At 50.9% G+C, this 18369-nt stretch overlaps 1 protein-coding gene across 4 annotated transcripts; it reads right to left on the bottom strand.

Moving 5' to 3' along the window:
- Positions 1 to 4109: 4109 nt before the first annotated feature.
- LOC311514170 (uncharacterized protein) lies at positions 4110 to 18101 on the bottom strand. Of its 4 annotated transcripts, none has more exons than XM_084616602.1 (10): positions 17971 to 18101; positions 17159 to 17245; positions 16407 to 16628; positions 15741 to 15763; positions 14684 to 14799; positions 14353 to 14385; positions 11800 to 11888; positions 10890 to 11016; positions 6612 to 6725; positions 4111 to 6012 (listed from the first exon to the last, which is right to left on the bottom strand). In XM_084616602.1, exons 1-10 carry the CDS (start codon positions 18031 to 18033, stop codon positions 4988 to 4990), a joined length of 1899 nt encoding a protein of 632 aa, XP_084472728.1. In that variant the 5' UTR covers positions 18034 to 18101; the 3' UTR covers positions 4111 to 4987. The 4 variants fall into 4 exon arrangements, with proteins under 4 accessions (XP_084472731.1, XP_084472728.1, XP_084472729.1 ...); XM_084616603.1 differs by having other exon boundaries at positions 4111 to 6009; XM_084616604.1 differs by having other exon boundaries at positions 14684 to 14796.
- Between the last annotated feature and the right edge of the window lie 268 nt (positions 18102 to 18369).

Genomic DNA, 18369 nt, shown 5'->3' with positions numbered 1-18369 from the left:
CTTTCTTCCTCCAGACTGCGAGGCCAGTGGGCATGTGAGGAAGTCACCCCTTCAGTCTCAGGCAGTAAATGGCCCTTCCAAGGAAAGGCCAAGTCCTGAAAAGAGAAAGGTATGGTCAAGGAGGGTCCTGAAGAGATGCCTTCTGAAGTTCTTCAGGGATACCAAAGGGGGAAAGATCCCTCCACCTGACCAGGGACTTGAACCCTGGACTCTCAAATTAAAAGTCTGATGCTCTACCAACTGAGCTAGCCAGGTTCACATGGGAAAGGGGCAAGTTTGGTACTGAAGAGAAACTAGTCAAGAAAAAGAGGTCAGGAAACAATACTGAAAACCTGCTAGTCTCACTCTCTTAGCAGCCCTAGTCCCAGCCTGCTCCTCCATCTGGCGCCCGGAGACCTTCTTTTTTTAGCTAAATATTGGATCCAGGAGAAAACACAGTTATACAAAGCAAAACGAAATCACAGACAGAAATGCCATTGGAAATACAAAAAAAAGGAAAATGCAGTCCCCATCACTTTATGGTATCTGGGCCAGTCCTCCCTTGAGAGCACCTGCTAAGGTCCCTGTGTGCTTATGAGAAACCTGGAGAAACCCATACCAAATCCTGAACACGAAACACAACTGCTCCCACTTGCCGCAGTAAAATCCTTTCCCTGCCCTCAGAGACCAGCAGGACGGAATCAAGGCCCATCCAGGTCCCAGAGGCAAGCCCAGCCCACGCCCAGCTCTGCTGGTGACTCACTGTGTTTTTCCACCTCAACCAGCCGTTTAACAGCGACAAAAACCCGGTTAGCCACTGCTGCAGGAAACTGCCTTTGTCGCTGAAGATGCTCCTGACAGTGGATCTGCCAAAGGTGATACAATGCTGTGGCATTGATTAGGTGCAGTGTATCCCACGACACTCATCCACTATACGGTGGCCCCTGCCAAGGGCACCCTTGCTGCAACTGCAGCGGGTTCTGCTGGTGCCCTGTGGCTTGCCCTCGTTTGTCCAGGAACAGGCCTAAGGCCAGTTGTAAATAATCCTGTCCAACCAAGTCTGGCAACTGCCATCATGGAGCCCGAAGTCCCCACACCTGCAGAGAAGAAAGCCAGGCCACCAGAACATGGTCCATAGATGACACAGCGCCCCTGGGCAGCCTTTGCTCTGCACATGCCAGACTTGCACATTTGCATGGAATGAGAGTTTCCCATGAAAGAGGCGCCACTGTACATCTCGGTACTTGAAGGGCACCCGTGCCATTTGCAAACACTTTAAAGCTCCTCTCAGTGTTCTGGGGACAGTTGCTCACCTTCAGAGGAAGATCCCTAAAATTGGCCTGTATCACCCAGAGGTACATTGACCTCCGTATGGATCAAGCCAAAGGCAGGCCTTGCTGCTCTGGCCGCCAATGCTGTGAGGGCGGCCACTGTTGTGGCTGAAATCATCCTGCAAGCACTTTTCCACTGAAAAACCCATAGGACATAAGGTGGGAGTGGATGAACGCAAGAGAGAAAGCGGGGGGCCCTCCTAATCTCCTCTCCCTTCTGCCACCATCAGCCACCTCAGACCTGGTGCTGCACCCAGTGGGCTTGCAAAAAATATGGACAGATCAGAAGAGTCGGTTGCGTTCTTTGTGGTTGCCCCACCACTCCCCTCTGCCCTGGCCTGCCCTCCAGCTCAGCCACCTGCTGGAAATTGAAAAACAAAAATGTAGCACCATAAAAGGCTTCAAAGCCCACCAGGCCCAACCCACCTTCAGACCCAGGCACTAAAGGGCCCTTCCTAGGAAAGGTCAAGTCCTGAAAAGGAAAAAGGAATGTCAAGGAAGGTGTTGAAGAGGTGCTTTTTGAAGTTTTTGGGGGGTGCTATAACAGGAAAGGCTCATTATTGCCTGATGATGGATTTGAAGTCTGGATTCTTAGATTAAAAGCCTGGTGTTTTACCCACTGAGCTAGCCAGGCTAACCTGGAAGTAAACTGGTGCAGAAGAGAAACAAGTCAAGAAAAAGAGAGCCGGAAACAAGAAAGGAAACCTGTTACTCTCGCTCTTTTTGCAGCCCTAGGACCGGTTGCTCCTCCTTCCAGTGCCCTGAGGCATTTTCTTTAGCTTCTTGTGCACAAAGAACATTGAAAAAAACCCCAGAGCTTGAATCTCAGACCTTCAGATTAATGTTTTGGGTTCAACCAACTGAGCTGCCCAGACTTACGAAGAAGTGAAACAAATTGTTGTGGAATAGAAGCTAGGTATGCAAAAGTGCAGGAAAACCCACAGGAAGCCTGCATCTTTCTTGCCAGAGCCCTAGCCCACACGTTGTCCTCCCTTTTCCCTCCAGCACCCTGAGGCCTTTTTGTGGCCCTACACACAAGTGAAGTTTTCCCCCACTAAACTCTAGCAGCCCCAAGTCATCAATATGTGTAGTCTTGCATTCCTGCTCTTTACCCCTGCCAAATTGGTCTGTGCAGTAAGTCTCCCTCTCTGATGGCCCCACTAAAGCACTTTAGCTCAAAGTATAAAACTGCAGGTGGGAACCCACAGTTGGGCCTAGAGGTCAACCAGTAGGGCAGCATACCTTATGCCAGCCAGTCCAGCTGCAGGACTCAACTCAAATGCAGCCATCACACTTTCCTGTATCTCTCTCCAATTCTGATTCTAGTATCAAGTGGCTCATGAACAATGTATGCATCATGGTCTTGAACACATGCGGTGGGGAGGGGGATTGCGAATGATGAAGCAATAGGTCCTTAATGTGGGGTTTCAGGAGTTTTTAATGGAAAACTAGGATTATGCAGAGGAAATGGGGTAAGTTGAATTCAAAGGAGACTGGGTGAATTTGCCAGCTTACTTGGTAGGGCCCAAAGAACTGGTAGTCCACTTTATGAGTTGGCCTGTTCCTGTGTAGGTTTTTCATGGGGAGACATTCCTTCTGGCCTACCATAATGGCAGAGCCCTCTTCTCTTCAGTGGGCTGCATATTGTTTGTAGATCTTTTTGGTCTCCTCCAGGTGAACTTTTATGTCATCTTAGGTTCAATGTTTGTGTTGTATCCAGGTAGAACCAAGGGTGGAACTCATTGTTTGAAATAAAAGGGCTTTGCTGTGTTCTACATTACTGTCCACAAGCTCTCCCTGAGGTTGCAGCAAGGACTAGTTGTGCTGGTGGAAGTTTATGTAGCATCTAACATACTGCTCCAGGATCTTGTTGGTTCTCTCTACCTGACTATTCATCATCATCATCATCATAAGCGTGGTAGGCAGAGGAGAGGCAGAATTAGATATCCAAAATCCAGACTGCTTCTCACCAAAAGTGGGATAAATTGCACACCTTGGTTGGAGATGATGTGTTCTGGGAGGTCATGTAGGTGGACAACTTATTCCACCCAGAGCGAGGCAATTTCCTAGGAGTATGGGATGAACTATCCCATCTTTATGCGGTGGTTCACTACAGTCAGAATGGTCATGAACCCATTGGATAATTCTACCACAAAATTGAAGGTGATGGCTGTCCAGGGGCCCAGTGGAGTCTTAAGTGGTTGCAGGAGTCCAATGGAGTTATTGGGCTGTGCCTTGCAGCAAGCACATACACTACAAGAGACCACATAGGCTTGCATTGTGGCCAGCATTTGAGGTCACCAGAGGACATGGGAGACAAGGGTGCTGAGCTGAAATTTTGGAAATAAAAAGAGGTCATCAAGTCCTTGGGTGTTAAATTTAAAATCCCTGGGAGATCTCAGCAGTGGGCTGTGTTTGTACGTGAAAGGGTGCATGGCTAATGGTGAATGAATTCCAAAATAAAGCCTAGAACTCTGTCCTTCAGACATAGAAAAAATTCTTATGCATTTTCAATGTCCCCTTCCAAGGTTTGATTGGTTTAAAGCATGGCCCATTAACACATAGAATCATGGAAAATTAGTATTGGAAGAGACCTCAGGAAGTCATCCAGTTTAACCCCCTGCTCAAAGCAGGACCAACCCCAACTAAATCATCCCAAATCAGGGTTTTGTCAAGATGGGCCTTAAAAACCTCATTTACTCTATGAACCTCATTAACTGTACATTTACTCTATGAACAACATAGTTGCTGACAGCTTTTCATGTCCATTAAAACTCTTCAAACCAGACTGACAACCTCAGCTGGGCATGAGTGGGCAACATCACAACTGTATCGGCTGATCTCCAATCAGATCCATAATGGTTCTGACCCATGTTGTATACTGGAAGATACATGACTCAATATCGCTTTTATTTATTTTTTAAAACTTTTTATTCTGACAAAGTTACAATAAAATGCTAACATACTACATTGTACGTTACTTATTCAGGACCAGGGTAACATTTCAAGACCCTGGCTAAAGATTGTGGCTTGCTGGCTAGGGACACCTCCTCCTCTGAGTCCAAGAGAATATATGACAAAATTGCTAAATAGCTATCCTCCTTTTGGCACTTCTCTTGCTTATGTAGTTGATATCAAAGTTTTCCACTAAAAGAACAGTCCATATTTTTATATACTCAATTTCATAGGAGAAAGCGGGTCACATTTTTCCAAGAAAGTTCAATGCAAAGTCTAACTGAAAGCAATAAAGATGAATTCATCTGGCATTCTGTTTAAATGGCAGATCCTTTGCTGCAGCATTAAGTGAGCAGCTGAGAGTATCGCTAGGAAGCCATCATTGTGTTATTAGAGGAATCGCTTTAATAATTTCCTCCCCAAACCATCTTGTGCTTGGACATAACTTCCACATAAAGTCATGGATTTGTAGGAAATGAAGGGAGCTCAAGAGGCAAAAAGAGGCCCAAGCAGGCAGCTCACTAGGTAGATTGGAGAGACCATGGTGATGTAAATGATTCAAACAGCCTGAAAGGCCACTATGTGGGAATTAGAAAAAGTATTAAGGAATTTTGTTTGATCAGCTCTAGATAAGGTTTTTATGGTGTTTATCTCCTTTGTGTATTCTCTGATGATAAGTAAAGGCTGAGCTCTGACGGAAGCTTTTCCCACAAGGAGCATCTCTAGGGGATCTCTCCTGTGTGGATTCTCTGATGTGCAGTAAGGGCTGAGCTCTGAGAGAAGTTTTTCCCACACTCACAGCATCCATAGGGTCTCTCTCCTGTGTGGATTCTTTGATGTCTAATAAGGGCTGAGACCTGAGAGAAGTTTTTCCCACACTCACGGCATTCATAGGGGCGCTCGCCTGTGTGGATTCTCTGATGTGTGATAAGGTGTGAGCGCCGAGTGAAGGTTTTCCCGCACTCCCAGCATTCATAGGGTCTCTCCCCCATGTGGATTCTCTTGTGGTCGAAAAGCCCTGAGCGGCTACTGAAGCTTTTCCCGCACTCACGGCACTCATAGGGCCTCTCTCCTGTGTGGATCCTCTGATGCGCAATAAGGGATGAGCTCTGACTGAAGCTTTTCCCACACTCACAGCATCCATAGGGTCTCTCTCCTGTGTGAGTGCTCTGATGCGTAACAAGGGTTGAGATCCGAGCAAAGCTTTTCCTGCACTCACGGCATTCGTAGGGTCTCTCTCCCGTATGCGTCCTCTGATGTGCAATAAGGGATGAGCTCTGACTGAAGGTTTTCCCACAGTCACAACATTCATAGGGTCTCTCTCCTGTGTGGACCCTCTCATGCCGAACGAGGGTTGAGCTCCGAGTGAAGCTTTTCCCGCACTCACAACACGTGTAAGGTCTCTCCCCTGTGTGGATTCTCTGATGTTCTATAAAGTGTGAGCGGCTACTGAAATTTTTCCCACACTCAGTGCATGTGTTGTTTCGCTCTCCTGCGAGGATTCGCTTCTGGGCTGTGGTTTCCTTCTGAGTTTCCTGATAATTAATGGATTTACTCATTTTCTCCCCTGTCTTGTTTCCCTGCTCGCTCTCTGGCCTGGGCTCGCTCTCACAGGCTTTTCCCTCCACATGACGCCTGGACACATTCCCTTCGGATCTTTGTGATAATCCTGCATATGGTTCCACTTGCTCAGCATCTTGCTGCTGAGGATTCTGCTCCTCGTTCTCACTCACCATCCCAGCACCTGCTGGGATAGAGGGAGAAACCTCAGAAACAGGGACGGAAAAGGGGAGAGCAAACCAAAATAAATGCTGCAGAATCATAGAATCTCAGGGTTGGAAGGGACCCCAGAAGGTCATCTAGTCCAACCCCCTGCTCAAAGCAGGACCCATCCCCAATTAAATCATCCCAGCCAGGGCTTTGTCAAGCCTGACCTTAAAAACCTCTAAGGAAGGAGATTCTACCACCTCCCTAGGTAACGCATTCCAGTGTTTCACCACCCTCTTAGTGAAAAAGTTTTTCCTAATATCCAACCTAAACCTCCCCCACTGCAACTTGAGTCAGAAAAAATTCAGGATCAGAATCCCACCAAATTCTTCCCTGCCCAGGAGAGAAGCGTGCATAAAATCTGTTTCTACACCTCATCTGGGGTGGGAGGTCAAGTCGGAAACTACTACCAGGGGTCTGTTGTTATGGGAAGGAAGCCATGAGCAATATCGGGCATGAGGATATGACTCCTGTTGGGAACAATCCTGAACTCAGAGAGCTAACAAGGGTCTTTGGAGGGAATCCCAGCTGTTTCCTTCAGGCACCCTCATCTTTTGAGCTGATTTAATGATTCCTCACCTGGGCAGGCATCCCTCCAGATCTCTCTTTCATATGAGCCCTGGACTTCTGGCACCCCTGGCTTTTCTCCTTGTTCCAGCTGGGAGATCACATCAACTTTGAAAACAGGAAACTCTGCTCAGAGAAAAGAAAACAAGTGAGATCAGGTGAGTTCATAGGAAATTTCACACAATAAAATGTTCTATTATTTTAACTCCAGACTATTTTAAAGCAGTAATAGCCTGGGGCCACCTACCTAGGTCCTGAAATGTGTAGGATACTCTGCTTAATGAGGGATTTATCTATCCCCATGTCTGCTGGGAACACACACGGCCAGACACTGATCATTATTTTTAGTAAAAGTCACGGAAAGGTCACAGCTCACATGAATTTTTGTTTATTGCCTGTGACCTGTCTGTGACTTTTGCTAAAAATATCCATGTCAAAACCTTAACCTTAATCACATCTAAGGATTCTATCAAGTTCTGCCAAAAATTTAGGCATTTTTGAGCAGTTTCCAACAGTAGATGTTGACCAGCAGCTATTGTGTGATCCCAAAAGGGGCCTTCTTGGAATTTTTGCCTGTATGCCTCATACAGCATGGCTGACCACAGCATGCCAGGCCACAGGTATACTCTATCCAACATTCGTGAGGTAACTTTACCCTAGCAGACAGCATTGACAAAGCAGCCATAATTCTCAGCTATCAGTTCAACAGATCAGACAGCTATGTCAAAATCTCTGAAGAGTGAGTTTGCTCTCTTGAAGCTGAAGCGACTTCGGAATGGAACAATGATGGGAACGACAGCATTGATTACCTAAATTCAAATAGGGTGGTGTTGTGATCTTAGAACTGAGTCTAACACCAATTTGCTACATATATCAACTCATGTAGCACTAGATCAGGGTTATTATTGTCAAATCAAATTAAGACAAATCAATTACTCTTGTTAGAGTTGGTAAGGCTACCACCATCTTTTCATGTTCTCTGTATATCTATATCTTCCTACTGTATTTTCCACTCCATGCATCTGATGAAGTGGGATTTAGCCCAAGAAAGTTTATGCCAAAATAAATTTGTTAGTCTCTAAGGTGCCACAAGGACTCCTCGTTCTTTTTGCTGATACAATCTAACACAGCTACCACTCTGAAACCTGTCATTTGTAGGAGTATTGCCAGCAGATCGAGGGAAGTGATTATTCCCCTCTATTCAGCAAAGGGTTGGGGTTGGTCCTGCTTTGAGCAGGGGATTGGACTAGATGATCTCCTGAGGTTTCTTCCAACCCTAATCTTCTATGATCCTATGGCTGGGTTCCTTGCTGGCTGGAAGAGCAGCAGGATCATGGACAGCTCAGTGTGCACTGGACCAAGCCCAGGGAGGGCTGCCAAAGACCAGGGGAGCTAAGAAACTGCTCCTGGCTGGCTGAGAAGATAGAGTAAGGACTGAGACCAGAGCCTAGCCAGACCATGCGAGGGTACTGTGATGGGCCCTGTTGGTCTGATTAGAGACTGAGCCCAAGGACGGCTGCTGAAAAGGACACACCAGCTGAGGGTACCGTGATGTGCCCCTGTTGGACTGTTATAGAAGACAGTGTGTCTGGGAAGGAAGCCTTGGTTGTATGGCCTCATACTAGGGCCATGAGAAAGAAGGTAGAGACTCTATTCCCTGGAAAGGGTTTGTTTGTTTGGTCCACCTAGAGATAGTGTGGGTGACTCAGCCGGAGGGCTGAGTCACTGAAGACCCATCATCGGCCTTGGGGCAGAGGGGCTCTTGCGAGAAGTGGGTGCCACCCCTATTCCAAACAAAAACAGCAGGCTCACACCTGATGACAAGGGGGCTCTCGCAAGAGGCGGGTGCCAACCCCATTATAGGACTTGGCTGGCAGCGTGGTATTTTGGGTAAGATCCAAACTAGTATTGATCTGTGTAGTGAGGTAGAGTGGCCTCCCTCTGGACTGGAGAGAAAGGGATCACTACACTCCCCCTGGTGGGCAGAGGCAAACCTGCCCCGCCCCCTGTCACCGGAAGTACCAGGGCTGGACAGGATGTATAAAGGGAGGGCTCAGTTGAGTGGGAGCCAGGGAAGGAGATGGACTTCTCCACGCTTCTGTGGCACCTGGGAGCTGAATCTGTGCTCTGTAGCACCCTGCCCCTGGAGGAGACGGACCCAGAAGGGGAGGTAACGGGACTACCATCCACTGTGTACCCAGAGGACCTGTGGATCTCAGAGATACCAAACCCCAGGGAGGTAGGAAGTAGCCCAGGGTCACCCAACAACTGTCTGACTAAGTGGCTGACTGCTTCTAGGGTCAGCATGTTGCAGCTGGATCCCCACTGACCCAGTGGCAGACTACTCCGCCTCAGTCAGGGCCCTGGGCTTGGACGCAGTAGAATCGGGCAGGCCTCCGTTCCCCTACCCCTGCCACCTCACTCCTGGGGTGGCTGATGCCCCACCATAGGCCAGAAGGCCTGTGTGAATCTACCATCCGCCAAGCTAGGATGCTCCCACTCCCTCCAAAGCCCCAACACTGTGTGGGTACTCACCCTTTTCAGAACCCCTAGACTGTGTGGGTGCTCACCCCTACCTGAACTAAGAACTGAGAGTTTGTTGGCTGCCTTAGCCAGGAGGCTTAGCTGCAGCCTGCTCCCTGCTCTGCCCACCCAAAGGGTGAAAGCTCCAGATTGTGTGTGTTAGCTGGCTGCCTGGCCAGGAGGCTTAGGTTACAGTCTACTCCCTGCTCAGCCCCACTCAAAGGGCTAGAGCTCCAGGCTGTTAAATACTGCCAGCCCCAGCTGAGGGGCTGCAAGGGGCTACCCAGTGCTCTGCCCTGCCTGAGGGTGGGGACAAGAACACCAGACTATTGTTGCTTGTTTGCCTCTGTCAGACGGGCCCAGAACTACAGACTACTTATGGCTCAGGCTAACTGGTGTGACCCAAGCCCGAGGGTTACCATCCAATATGATGAGGCAGCATGGCCTCCCTCCCCACTGGAGAGCGAGGGATCACTGCAATCTGGTAATGTGACTGGTGCTTTGGGGATCAGAAGAACATTTTGTATAGTGAGTAGAGTTTTAAGTAACTTCTCACTTTACCGGATCTATTTGCTGACTGGGAGCCAGAGCCTGGAATGCAGTAAGGGGGCTGTGTCATTTATTTTTTTCAGCTTCTTGACAGGAGCACAGTTTGTGGCTGGTTGGTGAATCGAACTACAGTGTTAACCACCAGTTCTGGGAGAATCTGCTCTTCTTTTTGCAGCCTGAACTGATCTTAGCATTTGCAGTGTGGGCTACCCTAGGCACCTCGGGTCACAACTTTCTAGAGCAGGACTGGACTAGTACTCCAGGAGGTCCACGAGTCATATCTGGGGCTGCCAATCCCACTGATCAACTCTCCCTCTCCCTCCCAGGGCCTCCTGCATGCAGCGGAACAGCTGCTCAGTGGCATGCAGGAGGTGTTGGGAGGGAGGGGGAGGAGTGGGGATGGGGTGCACTCGGTGGAAGGGGCAGAAAGAGGTGGGGAAGAGGAGGCGTGGCGTGGGGATGGGAAGAGGTGGGGCAGGCCCTTGGGGGAAGGGGTGAAGTGGGGGTGGGGCCTGGGGTTGAGCAGCTGGCTTGGGGGTCCGTGAAAAATTTTAAATCAAAATGGGGGTCCTTGGGTTGCTAAAGTTTAAGAACTGCTGTTCTAGAGGATGAGTTAGTCGTACACAAGCTATTCAGCTGATTACAGCAGTCAGACAAGGTGGTCTAATACTGCCTTCTGGCCATAAAATGGATGAATTTATAATCGATATGAGGAAGAACTAAGGGAAGATGCTGTTGTTAGTGTTTTGTTCCACAGGTTGGAATCCCAGCATTTCTCTGCATGCCTCCAGCTGTGTGCACTGTGCCAGCTGTAATTGGACGGGGGAAGGATTGGTTGCAATAGCATGGCAGAGCTGTGACTGTCGTAGGAAGAGAGGTGCATGTGGACCGAGTAGGCCTCCTTTCAGGGCTCAGTGCTGTAGGCTGTCTTAGTAAAGGTGCACAGAGTGTGTTCTTGCTACGGGTCTGTCAGTAGTTTGGTGGCATACATGCTAGTGGTCCGCAGGGCCCAGTGAGGTTAAAGGGGTGGTAACATTTTGCAATTCTGAGATATTTGACACTGCGATGCTGCAGGGGAGGGTAGAGTGGTATTGTATGTGTCAGTGGCATGTTGGGGTGATGCTGAAACAGGGCACAGTAGAGATGGCATTGTGGGGGTAAAATAAACCTTAAGTCTTAACTTCCCCTTCCAAGAACCGAGGGGACAGGAATCCTTACCCAGCGAGGTCACATTCTCATAGTTCTCCTGCATGACGTCTCTGCAGAGGGCTCTCTGAGCGGGGTCTAGCAGAGCCCACTCTTCCCTGGTGAAATACACCGCCACCTCCTCGAAGGTCACCAGTCCCTGAAAGAGCAAGAGTCCCACACTCAGGACCTGCTGCCCCACTCACAGCTCCACTATTCATGACACCCCAGGGCCAATTAATTGGAAGTCTAAGGAGGCACAGAGTCCCACCCTGCTCAGAGCATCCAAGAGGCATCAGGGTGAGGGGAGAAAAAGAGTCCCACTTCCCTCCTAGCAGACAGAGGCTGGCAGGGTCTTCACACTCATCACACAGCTAGCCAAAGGCTGATGCAGGAGATGGACCCCTACAAAGCTCCAGGCCCCCTGGTAAGAATCCCAACCTCCTCCCCATTGCCAGCAGCCAGAGGGGAAGGGATGGGGCATCTCCCCTAAGCCCCTCTGGTCAGTGACTCCTTTATATCTCAGAGCAGCCTCCACTTCGTAGGTTCGTGCTCCAGCATGGCAGTTTGGGAAGTTATCCCAGCCCAGTTCAGGGCGTCTCTTTCCTGTTCCACGGAGAAGGAATTTCCACCGTAACCCCCAGATTCTGTTCCTATAATCTAGTCCCCAAGTAAAAACAAGTTCCAGCAGGTTTGTCACCCACTGTTCCCCTCCCTTTCTGCACCCTGTGCACAGGTGCTGACTTCCTTTTTCTCTTCCCACCCACCTGCCACTCTCCACCCTCCACCAAGCCCTTCCTAGCCATTGGTGCCTATGACCCTGTGTATTTCCAGCCCCCTCCCACCTCCAGATTGAACTCCCCAGAAGTTCCCACCTCCTGTGTGTTTTCTGCCCCCTCTCTCTCCATCAGGAACCCACCAGCAACTCCCTTGGGATCCCTACCTGAGCCTGCTCTTCTGCAGCCATTTCCCTTCCCCGTCTCCTTGGAGGATGGGGCAATCTGGAGCTAAAAGGGGGTGTTATTCTGCAGCCTGTCAGGGTGAGAGGGAGAACTGGTGAGAGTCCAGAAGGGACTTTAGTTCATTCCACATCTTGATTCCACCTAGCTCCTTCCCTGCAAATAAGATGTTCCAGACACTCATGCTGGGAACATCATCAGTCATTCTATGACTTTATTACAGCACATACACAAACCCGTCCCCATCAGGACTGAACCTGCTGAGACATTTTCCAACCCTGTCATGCTCCCTGAGGGCAGCATGTTCCCCCTGCAGCACGGGAACTAAGCAGAGGCAGGTATTGGACAAAGTCTGCTCAGTGCAGGTGCACTAAATGAAATGCAATTTGCCGGAAATGCGAAGGATCAGAACATTGTACCGGTGTGAATGGCCTCCAAGTCTGGAGTGACAGGAACAGGATGAAATTCAATAGTACAAAGTGCAAGGTCACACACAGAGCGTCTAATAATAAGAACTTCTGCTACAAGCCGTGGCCGGAAGAGACAGAGGAGGAAAGAGACCTGGGTGTGTGGGTGGATCACAGGTGACGATGAGTAAGGCTCCATGTTTGTCACTCATCTCTGTGACTTCTGGAGAGGCCCATGTAGCTGGCCCGGGAGCCTCCTGAGCAGCTCGGGCAGCCCCTGGGCCAGTCGCACCAGCAACTGCTGGGGCAGTCTTGGGCCCCCCTCCGCCTCCCAGCAGCAGGAGTTTGGGTGTGGGGAGGCTCAGGGCTGGGGACTGGGGTGCATGGCAGTGCTTACCTGGGGAGGGGGCTCCCCGGAAGGGTGACAGGAACTCCTCTCCCTCAGCTCCTAGCTCCACATGCTGCCTCTGCCCGCAGGTACTGCCCCCACAGCTCCCGTTAGACACGGTTCCCAGCCAATGGGAGCTGAAGAAATGGGGCTGGGGGCAGAGCAGAGGCAGTATGTGGAGCTAGAAGCTGGAGGTTGCCACTTCCCTGGAGCCAGGTAGGGAACCTGCCCCAGCCCCGCCAACCCTCACCCCTCCAGCACCCGTGGAACCCCCAGGGCCACCCCCGCAAGTTTTAGTCAGAGGTATATAGTAAAAGTCATGGGCAGGTCACAGGCCATGAATTTTTGTTTCCTGCCCATGGCCTGTCCATAGGGTGACCAGACAGTAAATGTGAAAAATCGGGACGGGGGTGGGGGGTAATAGGAGCCTATATAAAAAAAAAACCAAAAATCGGGACTGTCCCTATAAAATCAGGACATCTGGTCACCCTACTTGTCCATGACTTTTACTAAAAATACCCGTGACTAAAACGTAGCCTTAACTATGAGCCACCAAGGTCATGTGGCTGTGAAAAAGGCACATTGCACATATATACGCATTGCACATATAAATAGCTATTCGTTCCATCAAAATAGGGACTAATATGCCAGTGTGAAAATATATTTTAAAAAAACCCTAAAACATTTAAACTAATTTTTGTCCTCAGTCAGTATCCTGAAATTGTTGCTGTATTGTTAGCCTTAAAATCAGCTGTAAAAAAATAATTGTGTCAACTTTCATATTATGTAGAAATTCAAACTACGTAATGAGTAGCTTCCTGTTTTATCTTCATACCTGGCATAACAATAAATTCTAAAGTGCTAAAAGAAAAGAAAACAAACACTTTAAACTAATTAAAATAATAAATTAATTAATTAAAAAATAAATGAACCATTTAATTTAAAAACAGAAAAAAATCACTCATATGCAAATAAGCAAACTCATCTAAACAATAAGAAAGGTAACACACTTGCCAAAAAAGTGCATTAAACAGTGTGGCAAGTGACAATATTAACTCATGTTCAATCAATAAACTTTCAACTAAAATAAATGTTTTTAAGTGTTTGCCAAAAGAAAAGTAAAACCAAAGCCTCTGTGAAAGAAAGAAAGAGAGACTGATCACTATTTTAATATTAAACAGTAAAAAACAAGTTAAACACATTTAACCTTTAAAATCAATACAACAGGTTACCAACAGAAAAGTGTGAGAAACACAGATAAACACTACAGCAGCTCCCTCCTCATTCAAAATTAGGACATATTCAACCCAGCGATCTCCTCCCATTCATAGCCAGTCTGTATCCACTGTCCCATCTCTCATTCAAGGTCAGTCTCAGGTGAAACCCAGCTGTATCCTCTATAGACCTTCTGCCCCCCACCCACTGTGGCCATTTTCAGTCACCCATTTGAAGGTGCTTGACGGCTCAGCCTATGGACATTTCATCTTTGTCTCACCCTGTTTCACACCTTTCAGGGGCTTGTTCCTTGCCCCAAAGGGAAACACACCAGTGAGATCAGGATTCGCTCTGAATCCACATCAGATGTCACAGCAGGAGCGAATTGGGCAGTCATGGGGCTCACCCGGCTTCACATTGTTCCACAGCTTCCAGGTGCACATTGGGGCTGGAGGCCATGATGCCCTGTCGCTAACATAGTTATTGGTCTGAAATCTCCCCATGGCTGGTCAGAGACAGACACGTACCTGTGTTGCTCCCCAGCTCCAGTCGCAGCATCTCTAGGGGAAGGAGAGGACGGGAGAGATGAGGATTCAGGCCCTCACACTCATGGACAAATCCCCATTGGTTATTAATGTAACTTCTTTTAACTACAAGATGGTGACACAGAGAGCCTGATAACGCAGCCGCTGCAGACAGAGCCAGCCCCACAGAGCTACTCCATGGGGAAGGGTGACCCACTGAGCTGGGGCTGCGAGATGGAGCCCGGGGTCAGTAACATCACTAGAGACCCCGACTCCTCCCCAGGGCCAGGGTCGCTCTAACCAGAGGAGACGCCACCCCCAGACTCCAACTCACCTTTGAATCCCAGCAGCACCTCCTGCAGGTGGGCGCTTTTCAGAGAGAAATCGCTGAGTCTCTTCTCCAGCTCCACAAACCCCGGCTCTGGCTTCCAAAATGTCCCATCCTCCCTGCTGGGGAAAGGAGGAGGGGTGAGAAATGAGCCCGATCCCCATGCCAGCAATCAGTTACTGTTCTCTATTAAGTCCTTTATTGTCATGATCAGTATCATTCAAGGGGAGAACACCCCTGCCCCCCCACACGATTATGGCCCCTGCTATTTCTACCTATTGTTCCCTTCTTTTCTCCACCCTCCTTTCTCCATTTTTCTCTCTCCTCACTGTTGTTGTGTCTCTCCTCTCCTCTCCGCTCCCTCTTCCAACCCCTCAAAACTTCACTCCCGCCCCCTCCCTGGTCCACCAGTGACCAGCCACGGAATATTGAATGTTGACATTAGAGTGTCCTCATGTCAGCTGACACGCCAATGAGATCAACAGAGGGCAGAGGAGTTCACTCCTGTCTGAGCCATGGCATCAGCAGACCCTGAAAGGCAACCTTGTCTCCGTTCGCAATTGGGAGGGTTTCTTTTTAGCCAGGAGGGCTTGACACTTACTTAAAAGGACAGTGGGGTGGGAGGAGGTATTGTTTCATATTCTCTGTGTGTATATAAAGTCTGCTGCAGTTTCCACGGTATGCATCCGATGAAGTGAGCTGTAGCTCACGAAAGCTCATGCTCAAATAAATTGGTTAGTCTCTAAGGTGCCACAAGTACTCCTTTTCTTTTTTTAAAAAAAAATGGAAACCTGAGTTTTTGCACACTGTGAATAGGTGATGTGGCCACATAAACCTGTCAGACAGGTTGGGTCTAGCCCATGTGTCTGACAGCCCTGGTGGGACCTCATTAGCTGTCAGAGTAACAGGTTCTGCCCCTTGCTGAGGCAGCTGCTAGGGGAGATGTGATCACAGGCACCAAGCCGGCGTGTCACACCGCAGGAGCAGGCGGGAGCTCTGTATTTAGTGCAGTTTCCAAATGTAGCTGAGCATGAGGGAGAGTGAAATAGAGCCGGGGACTCACCTACTCCCAGTGCTCCCAGCACCCTGGAGAAGGAGAGAAAGAAGAGGAAAGTCAGAGGGGTTGTCCCAAGCTGGGGAGCTCTCCTACTCTGCAGGGGAATCGCCATTGGAGTCCTGGGTATTTGGAGAATTTCAGACACTCGGGTTCATGTTCCCAGACCAGCTGCCATCCCCCAAGCAGGGAATTCTGCTCTCAGCAGCCCCAGCAATCCCTGCTGGGGGGTTGCCATTAGAGAAGGATTCTCCCCAGGCACGTCAGAGAAAGAAAATGTTTCTCTGCCTTGAGAGTCAAATTCTCCTCACTACTGAGAGACCCACAAGCCCCTGACCCCATTAACCCGGGATGAACAGGGCCTTAGGTCAGGCTCAGGACCACGGCATGGGGGCAGGGGGTTTCACCCTCCAAGTGCAAATGCAGACAGACATTTGCAGGGCAGGAGAGAAGGTCTTGGGGTTGCAGCACCCAGGACTCCTGGGACCCATCCCCAGCCAGTCACGGACTCATGATGTGATGTTGGGCAGGGCTCTGCCCCTCCTTCTGCCTCACTTTCCCCTTTTGTCCCATAGGGATAATGGCCCTGACCCCCCTTTGTAAAGTGCTTTGGGGTCTAAGGCTGAGGAGCTCCTATAGGAACACTACGTATGATCATTGCAATGACAGTCTGACCTGCAGGGGCTGGCTCAGCAACTGCTGCCCCTTCTCTCCTCCCCGCTCACTGAGCAGGGAAATCTCCCAGGACAGTCTGCAGATGCGCTCATCCCTTCTCTGGACAATGGCTCTCTCTAGCTCTTCCAGCTGGGACAGCAGCCGCTGCTCCTGCTCCTCCAGAAACCCTCGCAGCTCCTGCCACTCCCAGACCATCTTCTGCCTCTCGGCTTCTGTCTGTTTCTGCAACAGGGAGAGGGTGGCTCGGTAACAGGGGAGAACCATAAATGTGCCTCCAGGCAGGTGGGGAAGTTATTTACCAGAGCACAGGATCTCTTGTGGTGGCTCATGGGAAGCGCATTTAGGCCAGGAAGGGTGGATGGATCAAGGCACCAGTGAGCTGTGCATCACCAACAGGAGGGCCTGCTCCCCTGCAAACCTCATCAACTTGCACTGAGCCAGGCTCTCCATCTCTGCAGCCCACATTTCATCTCTGTCCTCCCCATCCCCCCCAGGTGCTGGAAAGGCTCCCCGGTCACTGTGACATGCAGACAGCCCGTGGACAGGGGCTCTGGGCTCACACAGACTGACCCTCTCCTGGCCCAGCAGCCTCCTGCACCCTAAGGGCATCCTGTCACCCCTGTGTCTGACCCTGCAGGATCCCTCGGCTCCAGTGGGGACGGTTCCCTGGCTGAGGCTGGAAGGCCAGGCCCTGCATTCACCATCACTCAGGGCACTGGGATTCCAGGCAAACTTGGGCCCTGGGCACCTACCAGCAGCTCCTCGCTTTGCTGCTGCTCCTCGGCTTTGGCTGCTTCTCCCTCTTTTTCCAGAGGGGCCCAACGCTCTCGTGGGGGCTCCTGGAAGAAGTGGGGGAGGGGGTTACAAACCGCTACAAACGGCCTCACAACAGCCAGATTTCAGGGCCCATCCTGCCCTGCAGATGCCCGAGCAGAATCCCTGGGATGCACTGGGACTTTTATTCCAGGTCTTGTTCAACCTCAGCCAGGAAGCTCTGAGAGAGGCTGGTGAAAGGGGCACCAGGTTTTCTAGAGAAAACAAAGGACCCCTGGCTGAAGTGACAGAGGTGCAGCCTCCAGCTGCAAACATCCCCAGGCCCTGCTCATACCCAAGTTACCAAATTCAGACACCAATTTCCACAGCTCCAACCCACCCCCACACAGACACACACTCCCCAAGTGCAATATCTGAACATGCCCCACCCCCGGCACCCCCAAAACTCCCAGCTCCAAAGAGCCCCCAAGCCCCACGATCCCCATCCCCAGCCGTTTCCCACACCCCACAGCCCGGCTCTGATCCCCAGATCCCTCCCCCAGCTGCTCCATCCCCTCGCTCCGGGCCCCTCCTGCAGCTCCTGGGCTTCGTCCCACCGGCTCCGCAGCAGGGGCTGCTCCGCTCCGCCCCGGACACTCGCCCCCCGCAGCCCCTCTCCGGCCGCCGGGAGCTCGGGACCCGGGCAGGGAGCGAACCAGGCAGCAGGGCCCAGCCCCTCCCGGCAGGAGCGTGTCCGCCCCACGGTGTCTCCGGCCCCCGCCGCCCACCCGAGCCCTGCCCGCGGACCCACCGCGCTGCCCCGCGGGCTGCCGGGCTGGAGCAGCCTCCGCGCTGCGCTCCCGGCCCCGGCCATGGCCCGTGTGCAAACACCAAGCGCTCCTGCCCGGGCTGCTGCACACGGAGGGGCGTCTCCTCCCCAGCCCCGGCTCGGAGCCGCCTCTCCGTGTGCAGCGGCCCGGGCAGGAGCCCTTGGTGCGGGCCCCGCGCAGGGTGTTTGTGACACGCGGGGAACCAACCCAGCGCTGGCCGGGGAACCCGCCTCCGGCCGGGGGAGCCCCCGAGCCCCGCAGCGAGCTGGTCTGACCGTGCCCCTGCCAGGGCGGGATGCTCAGCAGCCGGCTCTGCAGGGGGGGATCTGCTCCCTGCTGCTCATGGGGGGAGGGGTTAAAGGGGGAAGATCGGAGGGGAG

This window comes from Lepidochelys olivacea, assembly GCF_965140295.1.
Source record: "Lepidochelys olivacea isolate rLepOli2 genome assembly, chromosome: 28".
NCBI lineage: Eukaryota > Metazoa > Chordata > Testudines > Cheloniidae > Lepidochelys > Lepidochelys olivacea.
Note: the sequence above shows the minus strand (reverse complement) of the source record. Positions and strands in the feature narration are given on the sequence as shown.

Coding starts and splice junctions, on each gene's coding strand:
- LOC311514170 (XM_084616602.1), bottom strand. CDS start 18,033: ATGGCCGGGGCCGGGAGCGCAGCGCGGAGGCTGCTCCAGCCCGGCAGC. Junction 15,764..16,406: donor TGCTGAGCCAGCCCCTGCAG/GTCAGACTGTCA, acceptor CTCCTTCTCCAG/GGTGCTGGGAGCACTGGGAG. Junction 11,017..11,799: donor CTGCAGAAGAGCAGGCTCAG/GTAGGGATCCCA, acceptor TTGCTCTTTCAG/GGACTGGTGACCTTCGAGGA.